At 33.8% G+C, this 20,816-nt stretch overlaps 1 protein-coding gene across 1 annotated transcript in view; it reads right to left on the minus strand.

Moving 5' to 3' along the window:
* The window catches only part of LOC113491672, a 58,714-nt gene extending 38,524 nt beyond the window's left edge, over nt 1-20,190 (minus strand). The window contains exon 1 of the mRNA XM_026868760.1: nt 20,084-20,190. Within this exon, the coding sequence (XP_026724561.1) occupies nt 20,084-20,086 (3 nt within the window). The 5' untranslated portion in view covers nt 20,087-20,190. The remainder of the gene's footprint in view (nt 1-20,083) is intronic.
* Between the last annotated feature and the right edge of the window lie 626 nt (nt 20,191-20,816).

Below are 20,816 nucleotides of genomic sequence, written 5' to 3' on the forward strand. Positions count from 1 at the left end.
TATCGTGTTGAAGAAAACATTACAGTTTTGTAGTAAATATTTAATGGGAAAAATACGGTATGTAACTAGATAATTATATTGTTATAGCACTATGCGCTGAGTATTGTACTAGCTAAATCAGCATGAATTATAAGTCAACAAAGAGGTTTTGGTTTTTTGTAGATATTTATGTCAAAAGAAAACACTCATAGGCACAGTTACCTAAAACTAATTTCTTAAAGCCCACATGACATAATTGTCTTCGTGGAAGAGAGATAGCTCCATACATTTTGTCTACATATCTCTTTTGTTCATCATCAAAATTCTCCCTTTAGCGCTTGCTTCGACAACGGTAATAATCCTGTTTTAACAGCTCGTAAAAAGCATGGTCGCACTTGAAATACTTTTATGAAACCTTGAACTATTCCTGTTTAATTAGCATGTAATAATAAGCACCTCTAACCGATTCGTTTATTGTTTCTAATTGCCTAATTACAGCGTAAAATAAGCCCATTATAATTTTTGGAACTATTAGCACGTTTAGCAAAAACTCGTGCTCAAATTGATGAAATTGTAATACTGAGGGTCGGTTGCGCGTCTGTTGCCAAGCTGTGTCTCATGAACTGTGATAGTTAGAAAGATGAATTTTAAAGAATGACTCGCACTTGTACAGTGCTATGCAATTATCTAAAGGTCTTTGACTGCTTCACTGGACTATACTTTAAAGAACCTGTTACTTGGAAATGTAATGAATGATCAATAAATCTTTCGCATTTATGGGCTCCTTACCATCCTCAAATGATGGTACTATACCTAGAAGTTAATCAGTTTTATTGGTATCTTTTATATTTTAGATCGAGATAAATTATTTTTGCGTATGTTTTTGCTGTATAAATACGTTGTTTTTCTGGTAAAATACATTCTCAAAACTGTTGAAGGCGAAAACATATTGAGGACATGTAGATCCATCTATAACATAAGGCATAGCTTCTTCAGTCTTTACGGAAACATTTCTAAACAAAGGTTCGTATCCACAAAATCCTTTACGAAAAAAGAAATTGCAAGTAACAGGATAACACCTCGTCCATCGAAGCATTATTAAGTGTGTCGACGTTTATATTCTGCACAAACAGAGCGATGGTCGTTGAAATGTGTTCGCCAAGCCATTGGGAACAGGAACTGCACAATCCCGATGACGTATTGACAGCAGTAATCGATATGGTCACGTCGTTTCGTATCTTGCTTGCAAAGTAAACTCGTAAGGTTGTATGAGGTATGTACTGGGGTGGCGTTTTGAGGTTTGTGTAGGTAATGGATGGGGATCTTGAGGACTTTTTGGAAAAGGGAGAGGATTAAGATTCGGGTATGGGTACCTAATGCTTATTTTTTATCTTGTTTGTACGTTAATTTTGTATTGGAAAATAAATTAAATATTAATAAGAATGAAATATAATATAGTTAATAAAAGAAAGGTCGGTTTTTCGTTGCAGACTGAGACGGTTAGGCGGATTAATATTTTTTTTTAATTCAGTCATGGAACACCATTGAAAAATGGACTTAAGTTTCTATTGACTTAATTTCTGAAAAGACTCCTGTTGGGTCCGAAACTAGTCGGGCAATCCCGATAAACACGTCTGAGCAAACCGTTATTAAATTAGTAATTAAGCGTATTGGCTAGTACTTTCAAAATGTAGTTCAATAGTCTGCTAACTATCCTAAAATATCAGTGGTTTGTATAAATATCCGAACACCGGACAGTTTATACTTTTTGCGGTAAGACCAAGCGTGTGGACAGAGCGATCTTGCGGTTTTCGTACTTAACGCAGTGGTTTCTATTAACTTTTTTTACTGAGACACGACTGGATAGGCGAAGCGGAAATTATATAAAACGGGATAACTAATGAAGTGGGAAAGGAAATCAAAGGTAAAGAAGGATCTACGGATTCTTGAATCTTTTCTAAGAAGGTTAAATATGTTAAGTTTGAATTAGGGATATTTTTATAGACACTTTCATAAGGAATCATCATGATCATGATCATCATCATCGTCAGCCCATTTTCGTCCACTGCTGGACATAAGATTCCCCAAGGAACATTCATATTAAATGACTTAAATGTAGTTAGTTAGTATGCAGGTAAGCTGAATAAAGGGATTTGATCAATTTACGTGTTTGGAGAAAAAAAGGAGCAAAAACTCGTACCAAATATTATGTTCAATATTGTCCTCCAATCATTGTACTACACTGTACTGATATACATTACTACATACTATACTTAAATATACTTCTACATCTTGCGACAAACTAGTTATTTCCGACCCAACTCCTTCAGTTTAATTAGTTTATCGTTTACACACCTACTGGTGCATATAATCGCACTAAGTATTCGAGTGATTTACTGGCTGGTTAGCCACGTTAGACCGGCGAAGAATATCGACGTCATTAACTCTAAAAAAAGAAGAAAAGTGGAACTAGGTATTCCTTTTTTTAAGTTTCATTTTATATGCGGTCATGAGATCTAAAAAAATAGGTCCTTTTCTTTTTTTTAAACACTTCTTTGACATGTGCAAGTTAAATAAGAACTACTTATATCACCCTATTGAAATGAGAGTCGCAGAGCTAAAGATTGAGCTTAAACGTGCTATAACATAATTATTATAGTTTCGGGCGATATATCATAAAACGCTTTAATTTTTGCCTTTAGTGTAAGCTCACTAAGTGTACGCAAGATGGCTGGTAGGAGCTAAATGCAAGCAGCCGAAGATATATCTAGATGGCGTGCAATAGAAGAGGCCTATGTCCAATAGTGGACGGGCTGATGATGATGATGAGCTCACTTCTGATTTGAATCCTTACTTTTTTTATAAAAAAAACTGTTACTTTACATGCCTGTAGGCCTAGTTTTTTCTGTCCAATACAGTCTATCTATTTGAGCGTACCGTGAACAGATATTTTCGAAACATACAAATATAGCCGGTGTAATCACTTAGCAACTAAGCCAATCGGGTCGCCGAACGATTTTTCACGTTACCCACATTTTTCCTTTACAAAAAGCTTTAAAAGGTATTTTTGAAATGCCTCACACATTTACTGTTTTGTTTTTCAAAATATATTGTTCGAATAAACAAAAAAATAGTATAGAGGTACCACTATCTAAGTATAAAATAATTATGTATATTTATTATGGTTATCTAATAAGATAACCATAATAATATGGGTTAATAAACCCAACTATTAAGTATAGGTACTTAAACGATTTCAATTAAATAAAATATTGTATTAAGACACAATTTAAATTTAATGCGGAAATCTAAAACTCTATTTATAATTATCTTTAAAGCTAAAATGGGTTAATACATGACTCTTAAAAGACATTTCATGCAATACGATTAACAATCGTTTCAAATGATATCACTTAATACCTGTTCCAAAACCCTAGTCAAAATTAACATAAAACACACCTACTCAATCTATAAACCTTTACCCGTAACAAGAACTAATATTTCTCCATCTAAAGACGAGATATCTTAGTAGAAAGTGCAGCAAATCCTTTTTGCTCCAGTCTTGCATTAACAGTACGGAAAATCGATTGAGCAGAATTTCATCTAGGAGACGAGCCCGGCGACTAGCATATACCTAGGTAGAGTAGGTAGACACAACGGTGTGTACCCAAGTCAAAGACATTGCGTCATATTGAAATTTTAGCGCAGAAGTGCAAGTTGGTATAACTTTAGCTTCTTTATACTGGTTCTGTGTGGTCATGGTGTTGCTCTTGTGAATCGGTTGTTTGTGGAAGCTTGGGTTTTTAGCGTATTTTTTATTTATTCGTTATTTTTATTTTATTGTAGCATAAGTTTATGTTTTTTGTGTTTTTGTAACAACCTATTATTAACTCATTATGATTTACTTGTCTAAAACAAGTAATAATTTGAAGATAAATTTAGGGAATTAATATTGCTTATTTATCAGAAATGTAATATGTAATGACTGTGCGGATAACCGATTGGTATAGGTCACCACGCCAAAAGTGGTATACGCCAAACCCACTGTTCGCGATGTGTCTTAGTAAATTCCTCTCCTAGGAGAAGCATTTGTGTGATCCATTGCTTGTTTCCAGTATGCGACACAAGAATTAAATTGTTTACAGCTTTAGTGATTTTTTGTTCGAATCAAATAATTAACTTATCGTAGTCCACTGTTGGAGTTTGAGTAAATGAATTTGATCACTTCTATGGATAAAACAACTAAAAAGGCGACACGTGTAAGTAACAGAAGAACTCGTTTTTCAATAAATCGCAGTTTTGCAGCAAAAATAACTTGTTTTTATTGAAATATGATAGCGAAATATCATATGAATCAAACGTATTTTTCTTGACGAGACATAATCGTTGCGACCTACAGCGGGCGTCTCCGATACCTGACGATTCAGTTACTAAGGAAATATCGTCATACAAATTCTACAGCTCTTTCTATGTTACAATCTCACCCGACAAACGGCCAAGGTTGACATCAGTAGCTGTTAGTATATTTAGGCATGGGAAAATCAACCTGCCTGTCCTATTAAGTGCAAATGATTTTTAACCTAGAGTTGCTAGTCCGAAAGTCGGTTCTCGTACTAAAATAAGTATTAAATAAAATAAAGCTATTTAGCTTCCTTTTTTTTAAAGATCAAAGTATAACTTGGGTCTGGCAAAATGTTCCAAAACTTGATGTGATTGTGCTTTTTATTGTGGTGATTCCATGGCTATCTTCCAGCTCGAGCGTCAGTACAGATGGTCATGAAATTGATTTGTAAATATATATTCAATTCATTCAATTTTAATTCTCAGGAGTTTGAACAAAAGATTAAATAAAAAGTAGTAATAAAAAATAAAACCATTATATTCGTAGTAAAAAAACTGTGCTGCTGTTTCCCCTCGTAATTTCATCAGTGTCTATTCATGTTAGTTGTTTCTATGCTGTAGCTATCTACAGCGCATACTTAACGTCTTAATTCCAACTAATTTACTGCTTTATCTGTATTCGTGGAACCCTGACTTTAAATAGCAAATAAAATACTTAATGTGTTAAATAATTAAATTAGAATAAATTAGTATGTTAATAAATATTCCTTGAAATCTAACAGGAAACACATGAATTAAAATAAGCAACTGCATTGAATGATGAATAAGGAAACCTCTTACACCCTTAAAATTAATCGTAGCGATGCAATCCCACTAATATTATAAACGCAAAAGTTTGTATGTTTGTTCCTCTTTCACGCAAAAACCACTGAACAGATTTAGACGAAACTAGGTACACACAGAGTTTATAACCAAGATAAACACAGGATAGTTTTTATCCCGATGTTATGTTCCCAGATAAGACATTTTCAATTTGTCAAATCAAATGGACCCGCGGGCATCAGCTAGTTATAAACTGTTAAAGTCTTCGATATTATTGAGATAGATTGTAGACATGACTTTATATATTATCCTCCTATATCTTTAGTAGACACAAACCCCGGCAAGGAGGCCCTTCCAAACGGTTCACCTTTCACCACAATCGCAATACAAATACATCTTACAAAATCCACATTTGATGTCATCCTAGTACCAAGTCACCTCTAATATATGCCTACGTTAATCACAAGCTCTTTGGATCGGAAGATGTCTGTAATTTATGTCAATAAGCATTTCAAATGTCATTGCGTAAACTGTGAATAACTTTGAAATTCATAAAGGTGTCATTGTGGAAGGGAGATGACGCTACGCGCTGTGTACGTTGCCGTCTCGCTTTCACATAAGCTACGGGTTATTACGAGCTCTTAGTACAGTGGTACAGGTTGTATTAGTTTATTCTTTCGTTGCCATGACAACGAATCAGAAAATGTTATTTAAAATGGGAAAGGTATACAAAGATTTAACAAAAACAATTCTTAGTACTGCATCCAATAAAATGTTGGATTTCCATGTCAGTACAAAATTGGAACGATTCCGCGAAACTGTCGATAGCAAATGCTTTGTTTATTAAAACCTTTCATTTCGCAAAACGTAGGTAGCATCAGGATATTTTTAAATCCATTTTCCCCGAAGGCTTAATTCGAGTACGTCGGAGCGAAATCGCAATACGAAACTGAAACACCATTTTTATAATTAAAGTCGGATTCAATTATCCGTAGTTAAGTTCATTATAAATCGACTACTATAGATGTGGGCAGACATTTTATTATTAAACAGAAATTTTCAATATTGTTCGCTCAATTTTCCTTTTGTGATCTTAATTAAATTGCTGCGATAATTATTGTTTGTTAATACAATGTGATATTGCAATTATTGCTTTTTGCGATGTTAATATGTACTTTGGACGGGGCGTGGCGCTGTTATGACGTAAATTGATACGGCAAAAGGATGGCACTTGAAAGCGAAAATTTTACAATTATAATTAGTGTCAAATATGCACTTTTTCAGACATCTTAGCCTAAAATAATTATCTTCATTCTCAATATAGGTACTAGTTATGTCTGAGTCTAATGTTTTACTCAAATTAATTTACTTCAATCGATTTTTTAAGTCCATAAAAATAGCTAAGAGAAATGGTAAGTTCTTTTTATTAATTTTCTTGCCTCATATGGCAGAAACTTCAAGGACGTTCTCATTAATAAACTAATTAGCAACGAACTTATCATTAAGGTGGATAAGTAGATACCTAGATATTATAAACAATAAATAACTGCAGATTTTCCATCAATCAACTATTGCGGTCATTAAGAGGTCAAAGATCAGCAGTGTCGTGCATACCGGTAATATTAATAGATTATTTAATCATTAAGTTGGTTACGTAAAGCTTATTACTTGCTTAATTATCTCCGAATCTTAGTGTCAGTGAATTATTAAAATCGAATAGAAAAAATGTCATTTCCATACATGCGCTAATGATTAAAAAAAAACTCTTGACTAGATAAGAATCAAGAATTATTGAGCCATAATATTAGAAACATGGTATTAAGGAAAATGTGAAATGTGTTTTTTTATGTATCTAACATTTATTTGACGTATTTATCTCATGATTGAATACATTTTCTACGTAATCGTCAATCAAATGATGACTTCAATCACCTCTGAATTTTGATTCGCTTTATTTACTTTATTTGGACACTTATTTTTTATTATCATTCAATATCTATTTTTGTTATCTTATTGTCACACTAATACATTTAAATTAATGCACGGATATCTAACGTAATGAAATGTGTTATGGACAAATAAGCCTGTAGCCCGCGGGCGCGCCCGCTGCAAATAGAAAATCGCATAACAACACAAAATCGGAATAAAAAATGTCCTACGTGATAATTCTGATTAAAAACTATGTATGTACCAAGTTTGGTCAAAATGCGTTCTGTGGTTTTCGCGTGAAAGAGGAACAAACATCTATACCAACAAACTTTCGCGTTTATAATATTAGTATACAAATATCTATAGATAAAAACCGCAGAGTAAACAAACATAAACAGCTCACTTTATTGGAAAACCCATCTAATTTCGCATCAGAATCGAAAATATTGCAACATTTCCGTACCAAAAGCTATCCCGGTACATGATTTCAATTTAAAATCGATCTAAACTTCGAGTTGCATTTGGCGAACGGTTGCAAGGTGACAGGTATTGCTGGTCCGCTGTAACTGGGTCACTCGGCGAGGCAAGATGCATCGATCTAACGTACAGGGATTCTTAAACTAGGTACAGCGGTGGCTGAGGTCTGAGGCGTTGGTAGTAATTACAGTACCCCCTTTGCATGGCTTTTGTATGACTTCTAAGTGATGTAACTTGTAACTACGTAAAGTAAGTATGTAGATTTAATTATTGATAAGTTTGTGAGAATGAGCGGGACATTTTATCGGGCAACTAAGGAGGTTTTGATTCAATACTCATTATATTAACACGCGCTAATGCGTAATGTAACCTTTTTGGCTGTATAAAGTATTTTTTAAGAATAGAGGAAGACGAAATTATTGTTCGAAATTTAAAATTTATTTGGATTGTTATTTAAAATAAAATATTTCATTTTAAAGTTATGATATCACAAGGAGTTGTATTTTTTTTTTAGATTTTGATGTTCTTTTAACAAAATATTTGAATATATGGTTTTCGTTACAACCTATTTTAATAATAGGTAGGTACTTGTTATAGGCACTCTGGTGATATTAATTCTGTGCCCAAGACGTTCGGAACAGATACAAAGTGAACTGTGAAATTGTATGGAGGTTGTGTACGTCTGTTCGTCTGTATTGCTTTGCTGCCTGTCTTGTGTATTTGCAAAGCAGTCGAGATGAGCACTGTTTGGATTCGAAACAGTTATTCAATATTCGATATAAAGGTACCTTACCTTAGATACTTCTCGAGATTTTAGACCTGAGAACTAAATGTTTCTTGACGAAAATATGTTTAAATATCGAAATTTTTGGTAACAAGACAAAAAAATATTTAGACAATATTTTTCCGTTTCAATTCACACTAACGCGTAAAGGGACCTACTACTAAACCATACCCATGTACCCACCTACTTAAAGTAGGTACTTGTCCTTAAGCCCTTAAGAAATGTAAAGACAATAAAGACGTCTCTAATAACAGTGTCATTCGTTTATAGCGATATCATTGAATTAGTGAGGTGCAGACATCTTTTGATTAATCGGTAACCGATTCTAGAACATATTTAATCGAGCGAGTCCACTACTGTCACTACCACTCTTAAATGTAAAAAAAAAACCAAGCTGTACATTATAATTACGTGGCAAACGATAAATTTAGCCGCGAAATTAAAAATGTCCAGTGCTGCAGTTTTCCCGGTTCATTTGGTCACTATTAACCTAACGTGCTCTACCTTGCTTCAATTTTCTGCACAATTTCGAACTTCACTACGTAACAAAGTTGATTACTCCCCGTTTTTTTATATTCTCGACCGTATTGCGTTAGTCATTAAGTATTTAATCGCTTAAAGTTTTTCGTTCTGGCTAGTTGAAAGAATTTTAATAAAAAATATATTAATTGATATTGAAATGCAAAAAATATTCCAATTATTATTAAGAACGTTTAAATACAATTCTAATTTTAAATGATTTTTAATGCATAAAAATACTTATAATAATGTTTAGGTTTTCTGATTTTAAATCTGTTTCCGAGCGCCATTTTTAAAATAAGAGGCAGTAATTAGTTGGCGTCAATTTTGGTAACTTTCTAATTTTTATAGACGTTGATAATAAGGGTTTTTATTTGAAGCTGTCCTTTGCAAGACCAAGGCTTCCATATCTTTGTACCACGAGATTTCGAAACATCGATCCTTGAGGTTATAGGAAAACATTATTCAGATTGAGAACAACATGGCTGCCTTAAGAGAGTAATAACATCATCTAAAATTGTTTATGCACTTAAGGTTATCTTTAGCAAAATGTTACATCTTCGGTTTATTCTACCGTAAGATATTAAACTTTTTTTAACTTACTGAGACATAATTTAATATCTCCTGGGTACCCGTGCATACGCCCTCAGGAAGGGGTGGCTTTGACGTCCTTACTCTGTTGCTAGGTAACTGTGGTGGTGGATGACGTCACTAAGAGAGGGGGGGTGTATCCGCCCTTACGTGCATTATTGTGACTTTCGTTCGACAGACTTTACACTCGGTTAAACTAAGATAAACAGGCTTGAAGTGAAAGATAGTTTATGGAAGAATGTTTTCTTTTAAGCCATAGTATGATGTAGTTTAGAAACTTTGAGATATTATTAAATGCCTTTTGTCTTTGTCTCTCTTGTATTTTGTTTGCAGATAAACGAGCTTAAAATTGAGTGGAAACTATTTTTGTAAAGGTGGTTCGGTCTTAATTTTGTTTGTATACAATTTTATACAATACATATACAATTTTCCGTTGGTCATAGAATATTATTTTATATTCTTAGATAGATCGAATATTCATTATTGCACGCCACATTTAAGTATATAACTTGTTGACCTTTAAGTATTATTTTCGACCGCAATTCACCGCCAGTACATTTGAATTATTTCCTTTTAAATTCAGTACTACACAATTAGTAAATAAGCATTTAAAAACCAAACGCAACAAAACCGCACAGGCCAGAGCAATAACAAAAATGGAAGGAAAAATCTTGAAAGCAGCCATTTTGTAATATTGCATCGCGTCCAGAAAATGGGCACTCAATAAGAACGTAACGGGCTTGAGTGCTTGTGCGCCCCGGACGTATTTAGGTAGCTCCCGGCCGGTCGGACGTACCGCGGACGTCGGACGTATCGCGGACGTCGGACGTACTTTACTGTCCGGGGAAGCTGTTACGTAACCGATGCAAATGTCTTGTAGCTTCTTAAAAATAGAGAATTTAAAACTAAGAACAGCATTCGCTTTACTTCCTCTTTGATTTCGACTAAGTATGTACCGTCGGTAAAAAAATCCAGATTAGATATAAGAATCATAAATTGTCTACTAAGTAGCGGTTTTAATTTTAAACGACACAATTTTATAATCAGTAATTAATTAACATTTTGCCGACCTTTTTAAAGTGCGCCATCTGGGCTAAGCTCATAGTTCAAAAGTCATTTATTCAAATAAGCTTACATAATATGTACAACTAAGTATATTGTTAAATAATAAAACAAAAGAACTATAACGAAGTAATTTACAATGTAACGCAAATTTATTAAATTGATTTAACACAGTTTTTGTTACCAATGTTTTTCGTTTTACTAAATGATCTATACTTGATACACTACAGTCAGCGTCAAAGTCTTTGTAGAGCGGTTCTGATAACTTAATATTATCGTTGGCTTAAAATTTTAGTCTATATTGTTGTCATTTTGTTTGTACCCATCATTAGTCATCTCTTTACTAGTGAAAAATTTGATGATCAAACAAAAGGTGTCCTCGCGCCAGGCCCAGAAAATGTTCGTGAAGAAATGCAATGCGGAAGAATTGAATGGCGGCTTACGTTTAGTCAGTAGGTAAGAGTCAGACAAATTATAACTGAGTTTGAATTTGTAATAACGAATAATAATTTTCTTGGATTATATAATTTATTTTCAATAAGCAACAATGTTATTGTTCAATCTAAACATATAAAGTTATTACATGCTCACACAAAAGAAGTTTAATTTGAGACTTAACGACTTTTGATTGTAACTGTATCTAAGTGATCTTGTAAACGAATTTACCTTGAAGATTATCTATGGTCGTTTTTTTCAACAAACTGGTTGAAATTGTTTTTTAGTCATAATGTATACCTAACAATGGACGATCACTTTTTTATACGTTAAATAATAAAATGCTCTTGTTACAAAATTACTTCAAGCGTAAATAATAGTATAAATAAAGTCTTTTTATGAGTCAACGATTTTAAATGATTCTATTATAACAGGTCAAGTTAAAAAAAAACACAAATTGATTCGCTGATATATGAATTTTAGCTTGATTATTTTCTAACAAAATGTCCAAGTACTGCTTAAACTTGATCTTAATTTAAGTTTTGTATTGCTAATGCGGCAACATAATATCACCTGTTAAAATTTCAACTATTTAGCTATCATAGTTGGACGACCTCCGTGGTCGAGTGGCGTACGCACCGGTTTCAAGGTGTCGCTAGCTCTGAGGTCCCGGGTTCGATCCCCGGTCGGGTCAATGTAAAAATTCACATTTCGACATTGTCTTGGGTCTGGGTGTTTGTGGTACCTTCGTTGTTTCTGAATTCCATAACACAAGTGCTTTAGCAACTTAATTTGGGTTCAGAACAATGTATGTGATGTTGTCCGCATTTATTATTTATTATTTATAGTTTTTAAGAATACAGCTTGTTGGCAGACGGAGGAAAAACTTCAATAAACGTTTTAGGTTTTCACCATTTGGGTAAGGCACCCTTTTAATGTATCGCATCTAAACCAAGATGGCTGAACTGGACTGGGTGCAAAAGACGAAAGGCCGGGTGTTGTGGAGTAACTAAAAGGAGGCATTAATCTATCAATAGGTCGCTATATGCTAAGTTGATTCATTGATACAAATGTATAGAAAACTTGTCTGATTCCAATGATTGTTTTGGCCAAGTGAAGGTCAGATAAGCGAATATTTCCGGGGTCACGATGTTATTTATATCATCGTTATATAAGCGATAGATCTATAGTATCGGAGTGTATTGAACTACATATTTTGCTGTTTAAACTTTTGAATTAGGACAATGTCAAACTAAATCTGAATATTGATAATAACGTAATTTATAAAACTAAATATTATTTTAAAATATTATTCATAAAATATATATTTTTTAATGATTATTATAAAATATACATAATGTTTGTGTGACATGTATTGCATTTATCAGCTTACCAAGGTAAGTGTTTATAATTGCATAATTTATTTAATATCAATGTTAGAATGCAGCGTTTTCGTTGCAAACTTTTGCATATCGTTTAATTAAAAGGTACATTTATTTTTAACACATAAGCTCATCACATCATATCCACAAAAATTTATAGTTGCAACTCCTGCAAGCCTGGATCTACAATGAAACAAACGAATACCAGCAGACTTTACTAGATCTATCTTTGTTCCTAAGTCTGGACTTTGGTAACGATAAAAAATAAATCGGTTAGCGGATAGACAGACAAGTGGACTACGGCAAAATCTAATTTTGGATCGAGTTCGATAAGAACGTTGTATTTAAGGATTACTTTCTCGAATACGGAGATTTAATAGTTCAAATATTTTTAAGTATGTTAAGGTAATTTGTAAATTACGCCCTAAAACTAAAAAAAATAAAGATACTGAAAGTAAATAATCATCATTAAGTGTAATAGGTCAGACATGCGTGGGTCTGTTCGCAAAACTAAGCGTTCAGAAATATTTGTAAGAGAAGAGAAAATGTTAATTATATTTAAGCTTAAAAAGGTATTTATATATTGAGGATCTCTAAAAAAAGATATACACCATTCCATTCAGGACATAAATATAAAATTAAATAAAACGAATTATGTATGTAGTATGTGTGTAGTCCTTCACTTATAGGAGACCACGGCATGCACAGTAAAGTTAAAAACCAGCTAACCAAGAACACCTGTAAAATTTATATAATGTAGGTAGGTAATATTGTGCAATAAAAAGAAACAAAAGCAAAAAAAAACAAAACAAAAAGAAGCAAATTTACTGCAAATCTTTTAATCTGTATAGCTACCTATCTACCAGTATTGAATTTAACAAACTATACACCACGATGATTCAATTGCAATAACGCCATGTCATGCAACGACCATTTCCGATAACTTGGCGTCTCAAGGTCAAATTAATTACGTTGTTAAGATGAAACCCGAAACAAGATCTGAGTTAGATGTGCGAATCGAATAACGTCAATCAATCAGACAGTGTAGCCCTTTTTTCGCCGAATCTTTTCTAACTGGGGACGGGAACTGGTTTATTAATTACAGTTTATATGCCACAAAGTGTTATTCAGACTTTTTTAACAACGACTCCCCCGATGACGAATTTTATCCTTTTTTAGCGGTTTCAGAACCATTTAAGTCAAACAAAGTCACAGAGACTCAAGACAAGCATTCGTGTATCACACAAATAATGCTTGCCCGACGCGGGGATTGAAAACGTGGCACGTCGCGCACTTTGGATTTGGCTAGGTGACTGCGCTTGCAGTCAAACCATCTCCAATATATTTACAGCTTCTTTGGCCAGGTGACTTTTAATCAATGGTTAACGTTATGAAATGTTATAAAATGTTGAATGTACAAAGCGATAGATTTAAGTCACGTGACCAAAGAAATCAAAATGTCATTACCTTCTCCAAATAGCGAAGAAGACTAGCTCTAGAAATGTAAATTAACGACAGCCTTTACTTCAAGAAATAACCCTTTTGAAAGTCAACAAACCGATATAGAAACTTTACTAAACGTTTAGGCGTTTCCAGAGATCAACGTTTTACCTTCCTCATTAGCATCAATACATAAAACTTAAGTAAGTGTCATCATCCATTCATTACCCATCATCGGCCTAGCCTTTTCCCAACTATGTTGGGGTCGGCTACCAGTCCAACCGGTTTCAGCTAAGTACCAGTGTTTTACAAGGAGCGACTGCCTATCTGACCTCCTTAACCCAGTTACCTGGGCAACACGATACCCCTTGGTTAGACTTTTTCAAGCTTCTGACTACCTGTAACGACTGTCAAAGATGTAGGAATAACAGCCGGGACCCACAATTTAACATGCCTTCCGAAACACGGAGGAACTCGTTATGACAAAGATGGTCACCCATCCACGGACCAACTGCGTCAAGCATAGCTTAACCTGTGATCGAATCACTTATGTGGTTATAGCTTATCCATTCATTACCCAAAGTAATAAATTGGTGTCTTGATACGAAAATTGTTGCTAGTCAGTCCATTCAAAGCTTTTGATCGCTCCTATTTACCCAGCTTTGGATGAAACCTTCGACTATCAAAGAGTACTTACAAAAAAGGCTTCTACGTCGTCTGTATGTTTCCCAGTTCCCTTTCTGACGGATTACCTGTAGTTGTCAAAGCTTTAGTGACACTCGAGTATGGTCCAGATCAATATTTGCATAAAACGTGGCATATCTGCTTGTTTAAAGTGATGTAGCCAGAACTGTATTTCTTAAGTTATTCGTAAAGTTTAATGGTGATGTAGTCCGAATTCTTTTTTGTGGTCTGGTCACGAGATCCTCAAAGCTTTTTAATTGTGAAAGTACTTTTAAAGGCATATATCATCGATTCCAATGTTTACTTTTTAAATTCATTAACCATTATTTTTTTAAGAATTAAACTTAAGGGTCCTTTGAATATTTTAAGTATTTAAAACTTATTAGTATATAGTATTACTTTTCTTGATATTGTCACTTAGACCATTCTCATCAAATTGTAAAACGAAGTACATTCTCGCAAGTACCGTCTGTCATTACACTTCTGGTTGTGACTGATCAAGTTGCTTTAAGAGTTTCGTATTGAACATCAAAACGTTACGACTTTCGTCATATGAGGTCTGTATCAAGTAGACAGACAGTTGCAATCCTACCTTACATTTACACACACATCATCGCTTTTATGTCAAGGGCATAAGATCGATATTCCTCTGCAATTATTACTGTATCATCGTGGTTGACTGTACTCTACAATGTACCGATATTATTTCATTGTATTCGCATTGATATATAGCTAGACGTGAAAGGAGTGATCAATTTAGATTTAGATGTCTTAGTAATAAACTTAATGGATGGCTTGAAGGTTGAATGGGTATAGATCACAATTTGGTGATATTCTCTATATATGTGTTATATCATATGTACTGGTATGAAATTATATACATGGCTTTATCGAAAATATCAATCATTGATATTTCTTTTAGAAGTTTTCGTACTCGAGGCAATGTCAGTCTGAGAAGATATTTTTTAATATCTCTTTTAGATATTTGCGATGCAGTACATTTACTCTTTAAATCTGTATTTTATGTTTACAAATAATAAATGATTCTGATTTTGATTCCAGTTCATTATTTTTATCAACTCTACGATCTATACTTTATGCTTCAACAGTTTTATTTAATTCGTTAAACCAACTATCCAAATATTATTAAACGTCATTTGTACCATATTTCTTTTTTTTAATTTATCATCTTTAAAAACTAACTGGCTATTCCCAAAAACATTCACCGTTTCCTTACTAAGTCCACTTTTATCGGTTAGTAAAGCGTTATAATATACTAGCTGCTGCCCGCGACTTCGTCCCCGTGGGTAGTAGATATAAGTTATGATTTATACCTGCCCTGCTTTTTTCACTTTTTCCATTGTATCTTCGCTCCTATTAGTCGCAGCGTGATGGTTTATAGCCTAAAGCCTTCCTCGATGAATGGTCTATTCATCACAAAAAGAATTTTTCAATTTGGACCAGTAGTTCCTGAGATTAGCGCGTTCAAACAAACAAACAAACTCTTCAGCTTTATATATTAGTATAGAAGTATAGATTCAAGATACACAGCTACATTTGCTTCTAGACATAATATAACCAAAGCGAAGTTTTTCTTGCCTATCTCGCATAGATTTTCCCGGGAATAAAAGTGGTTTATCTTGCTCGTGTCTCCGCCTATTAGAAAATGTGTCATGTAGAGTGCATCTAATTGTATTCCGATCGGAGAGTCTGAGACTTACTGCACCGCACTACAATCCGATATTAGATGTGTAAAATTTTAATGGCTTTTGAATAGCTTTTACTATTTTAATTTTTTGACCAAATACTTTCCCTCTGTCACCTTTTATAGCACCTTGCTGTTGTGCGAGCGAGAAAACAGCATGCACGGTAGAGCACCGTCTCTCTTTTTACAAGTGTAATATTCTTGTTTGAAGAGGTAATGGTAGATCCTCTAGTCTGTTGAAATGACTTATGCTATAGAATAGATCGATTTAAATTATCCTTAGTGATATTTTAGTTACCTTGCTTAGTAACTATATTGATAGTTAAGGTATGTTAGTTTAAACTTAAAGATAGATAAGTTATGATTATTTATTTTGTTTACTCACGCGTGTTTATGATTATCGTTGATGACGGGTTTAATTTGAAACCCTGCGTCAGCTCACGATCAAGGACTCCGGGTTGGCAAGTAACTAGTCAGACGATAATAAACATATTTAAAAATAATTATGAATCTTCGTCACGAAACTTACAATATGGCAAAGTTATACTCATGTATAGCAATAAAAAAAACTACAGAATCGTGAATGTGTAATAAAATGTTAAAACAATATAAGTAAAATAATTCTCAATGTAACCTAGAGTATTTGGATCTAACTTTACTCTACATTTTGCTTTCAAAGTGTGTAAAAAAGGTAAGGATAGGTAACAATAGGCCTCTTATCGCAGTCCTTTCTTTTTTCCAGTTTTAATCTTTGGATGGGCAGCATTGTTTAGGATATTCAAGGTCGTTTAAATCTAACCTAGTTTTGTGTATAGACATTTGGTTTTTACCGTTATTCGTTTGGTTTTACAGGTTGATAGTCAAAAGGTAGAGCCGTTATTATACAATGTTGTGTCCGGGTTACACGTGGTCATTATGTCAACAACTAAAATATTCTAGAAGAAAGTTTAATTGACAATTTAACCAAATTATAAGCAGTCAATAATAATCACAGTTTAAAAAAGACAAGGGTTCCAAATGTTGCGTTCTACTAATATTTCAAATATGTGAGTGTGATTGTGTCTGTTTGTTGCCTCGTCACGCCCAAACGGAATGAGTGATTTCGATTAAATTTGATATGGAAATAGCTGACACCTTGGATTTACAGATAGGCAACTTTTCTAAGACTTCGTTAAAGGAGGATATAGTTTTTGCAGCTATAACCTATTCAGGCGGGCTAAAAAGGGATCAAAAGCTATGTTTGCATAAAAATAAGAATATTTAAAAAAGATTAGAGCACAGGCTATTGCCATTATTACGAGTATGATTAAGGTATTATACTATTATAATTATCTAAACGATATTGTCATGAGATTTTCTCAATAAACAAAGGGTTACGGAATTTCTATATCTTTGCTTATTGTTTTTATATCAAAGCACTTGTTTTAACATGTTCCACATATTTCTATCGGACTTCTCACACAATACCAAGTCATCATAAAAAATAATCGTGACGTCATTCTGAAATATTGATGAATCGCCATTCTATGGATTGACAGATTTGATTGACAGTCAGTCATGCTCCATGGTATGAAACTTGTACGGTTTTGACGTGAAACAGAAAACTATACATCACGTTTGCCATAAAATGTCGATGGTACGACTTTTTTAACGTCGCGTCGTGTTTTATAACCGGTATTACGTATGACTGTAGTTTTCTATTATCACTTAACTGATATTTTTATAGTTTCGTACTCAAAGGGTGTAAACCGAATACTATTAAAACCTTAGTATTGATCAACTAGAGCCATTATTGTAAGGCTTTAGAAATGCTTGAAAAACTATATATTTAAAAAAAAAAAATCGATTTTGATTATCAACTTGTACAATTGTAGTTTAGCTACGAGTTCTTCCTACTTTAAAAACGTAAACAGCATGCGAAAAGTCAACGCATACCTGGTTTGAACTCAAGACCTTGGACTTGTCAATCCGGCGGACCTCCCACTAACTAGGCTATCACAGTTTCAAATTGACACTTTTTAATCACGCACAAAATATTCACAAAGTAACAAATTTCATAAACACCGTTTTACATCGAAAAGGTTACATATCTTTATAATGTATGCGATATGAAAAGATTATCATTATCAAAACAAATTCCGGGTCTGTTTATTTAAAAATCTCGCACTCATTTTAATCAAGTATGCAATGAAAATGTTTTCTTTTATTAGAAATAATGGCGTGTATTAAAAGTATCCAAGGGAGACTAGTTACTTTATGGTAACTTAGATCTTAAACTCCCACACCCAAGGGTAAGGCGAAACGCCGAAAACTGCTTTTATAAATGGTAGTTTAAACTTCTTTCTATAAGACTCGGATACTTTTGTCTCAGAAACTCAATCACATTGGTAGTAAAATTGTTTGTATATTTCTATCAGAAATTACAGTGTTTTGTTTAGCCGCGTGAAATTTCAAATTATTTAAAATGTAAAAGATGACCTTCGAACATAAAGCAAAAACAATTATGTTTAACTTTAAGAACATTGCAAAGTCACGTTTAATTAAGATACAAGCAATTAACTTAAACCGAATCTTTAAAATGTTGATGCAAAAAAAAGACTCTACAAAAATAAAATTCTCAATAAACAAACAAATGATTTTACAAATTATTATCGCGATTATCAAAAAGGCATTTCGATAAGTTATGTATAAAAAAAAAACACAAGCACAACAATTATCCATGCATATGTTGGTAATAACACGTGAGCGAATGTATCGACATTTCAGATCTAATTGCAAAGTCGTAAAATTATTATTGAATAATTGGCAATTATAAATGAGGACTAAGTTTAATTTATCGTTGATGTAACATGCCTTGGTTGGACCAAAAAGGTATGTATTGGTGATATTGGAGCTCACTATCGCGTAATAAAGTTATATCATTGAGGGTGTTAAAAAGAGATGCCGCTCTACGACGTTTATCGCGCTGTCACGCTTCAACAACCATATTAATATAGTTATATAGACTTGGTAGTAGACCCCCTGGGGCCTACTAAGCACTCCTAATGTAAGTGCCTTGTACTTGTGAAAACGATACGTCGCTTTATACGGTGTAGAGCAGCGACTCTCTTTACAACCTTTCTTGGTGAAAAAAAAGAACGAAAGACCCCTGCACTTGGGATTTTAATCCTTGGGTCTTGAAATGTTTCACAAACATTCAAGTTAATGCACAAGACAACTAGATTCAGAACTAGTACTCGTAGATCACACAAATATTTGTCTTACACAAATGGAATCTGCGACATATCACGCCAAGAGGGGTTGGCGTGTTGACCTATAACACTCGGTTATCCTTACTTTGCGATGTGGTGGTAGGCTTTTAGTTCCCAAAGTCGCTTGTAATATCTTAACTCCAACCTTCCAATCAAAGGTAAAGGCGCGCCAAAATCCGGTTCCCAAGCCTCCACGCAAGTTACCGACTCGATCAAGTAAAAACATTTTGATACAATAAACCTTGAAATATATTTGTAGACATTATTTATCACTTCATCAAATGTTTTCGCGATTTTAAACAAAAGGCAAACGCGACGAATGTCAGTTGTTTTTGCATATTCTGCGTTTTTAGGTGAAGGTTTTATTTGATTACACAATAATCGTTTAGATAAGTAGAAAAAAAACTTTATACATAATTTTAAATGTATCACAAATATTGGAATTTTACTCAGTTTGTAAATTCTCTCTAATACTTAGTAACATAAATTCGATTTCAACTATTTGTTTTTATTATACGCTCCATAAAATATCACCGTGAAAAATGGAGAAGATTAGTAACTTAGTTCGTATTCGGCACGTGTGTTGCTTGATAAAAAAACGAACTCTTAAAACACCCTGTTTCCAATGATAATATAAATATTAAAATATTTTTCAACACTATATTAAGCACGAAACACTCACCATGTTTAACACGCGGTCGCACCACGTTTTTAAATACGGAAGGCGCGCGGAAGACGTGCGCTAGACACGAGTGTTCGGTCACAACTGGCTAAAAGTCCATCCATTTCGACGCGACGTGCATTTTACGGACATATCGTGCGCACGCGCATTTTCATTGATAATGAAAATAATAGCGTTCGTTTGATTTGCGTTGTCCCGTCAGAAGCCGGCCGGCATGCATTGAGACTAATTGAGAATTAATAATTAGTTATTAGTACCATATTTAATTATTAGTACCGACTTATTGAATTCTTGATTACCTTTACTGCATCCAAACGAAAAACTTAATTCTTTCAGTTTCAATACTATTATTAATTTTAAGAGACAAAATATCAGTAATAAGTTTTATTATGAATAATTGTGTAAACAGTCTTACAACTCTGGAAGCGAATTGGTGGTATCTGTGTACGGTAGTTACCTGTGATGACCAATCAACTGATCACTGCGTGTAAAAAGTTCATACTCGTATAAACTTGTAAGTTGTCTTGATCATAACAATGAAGTAGAAACTATTTATTAATGGTGTACTCAAGCGTATTAATCGGGGTTGCCCTAAAAGCAGTTTCTGAAATAACAGAATCCATACTCATAATCTGAGTTCACCTTGGTCGCGAGTCGAACTGGTATGTGTATATGCTTCTACTGTTCGTCTGTATGTCACTTGACTCTCCCTAAACAGTTAAACCGATTTGAT

Source organism: Trichoplusia ni, chromosome 1 (genome assembly GCF_003590095.1).
Source record: "Trichoplusia ni isolate ovarian cell line Hi5 chromosome 1, tn1, whole genome shotgun sequence".
Taxonomy (NCBI): Eukaryota; Metazoa; Arthropoda; class Insecta; order Lepidoptera; family Noctuidae; genus Trichoplusia; species Trichoplusia ni.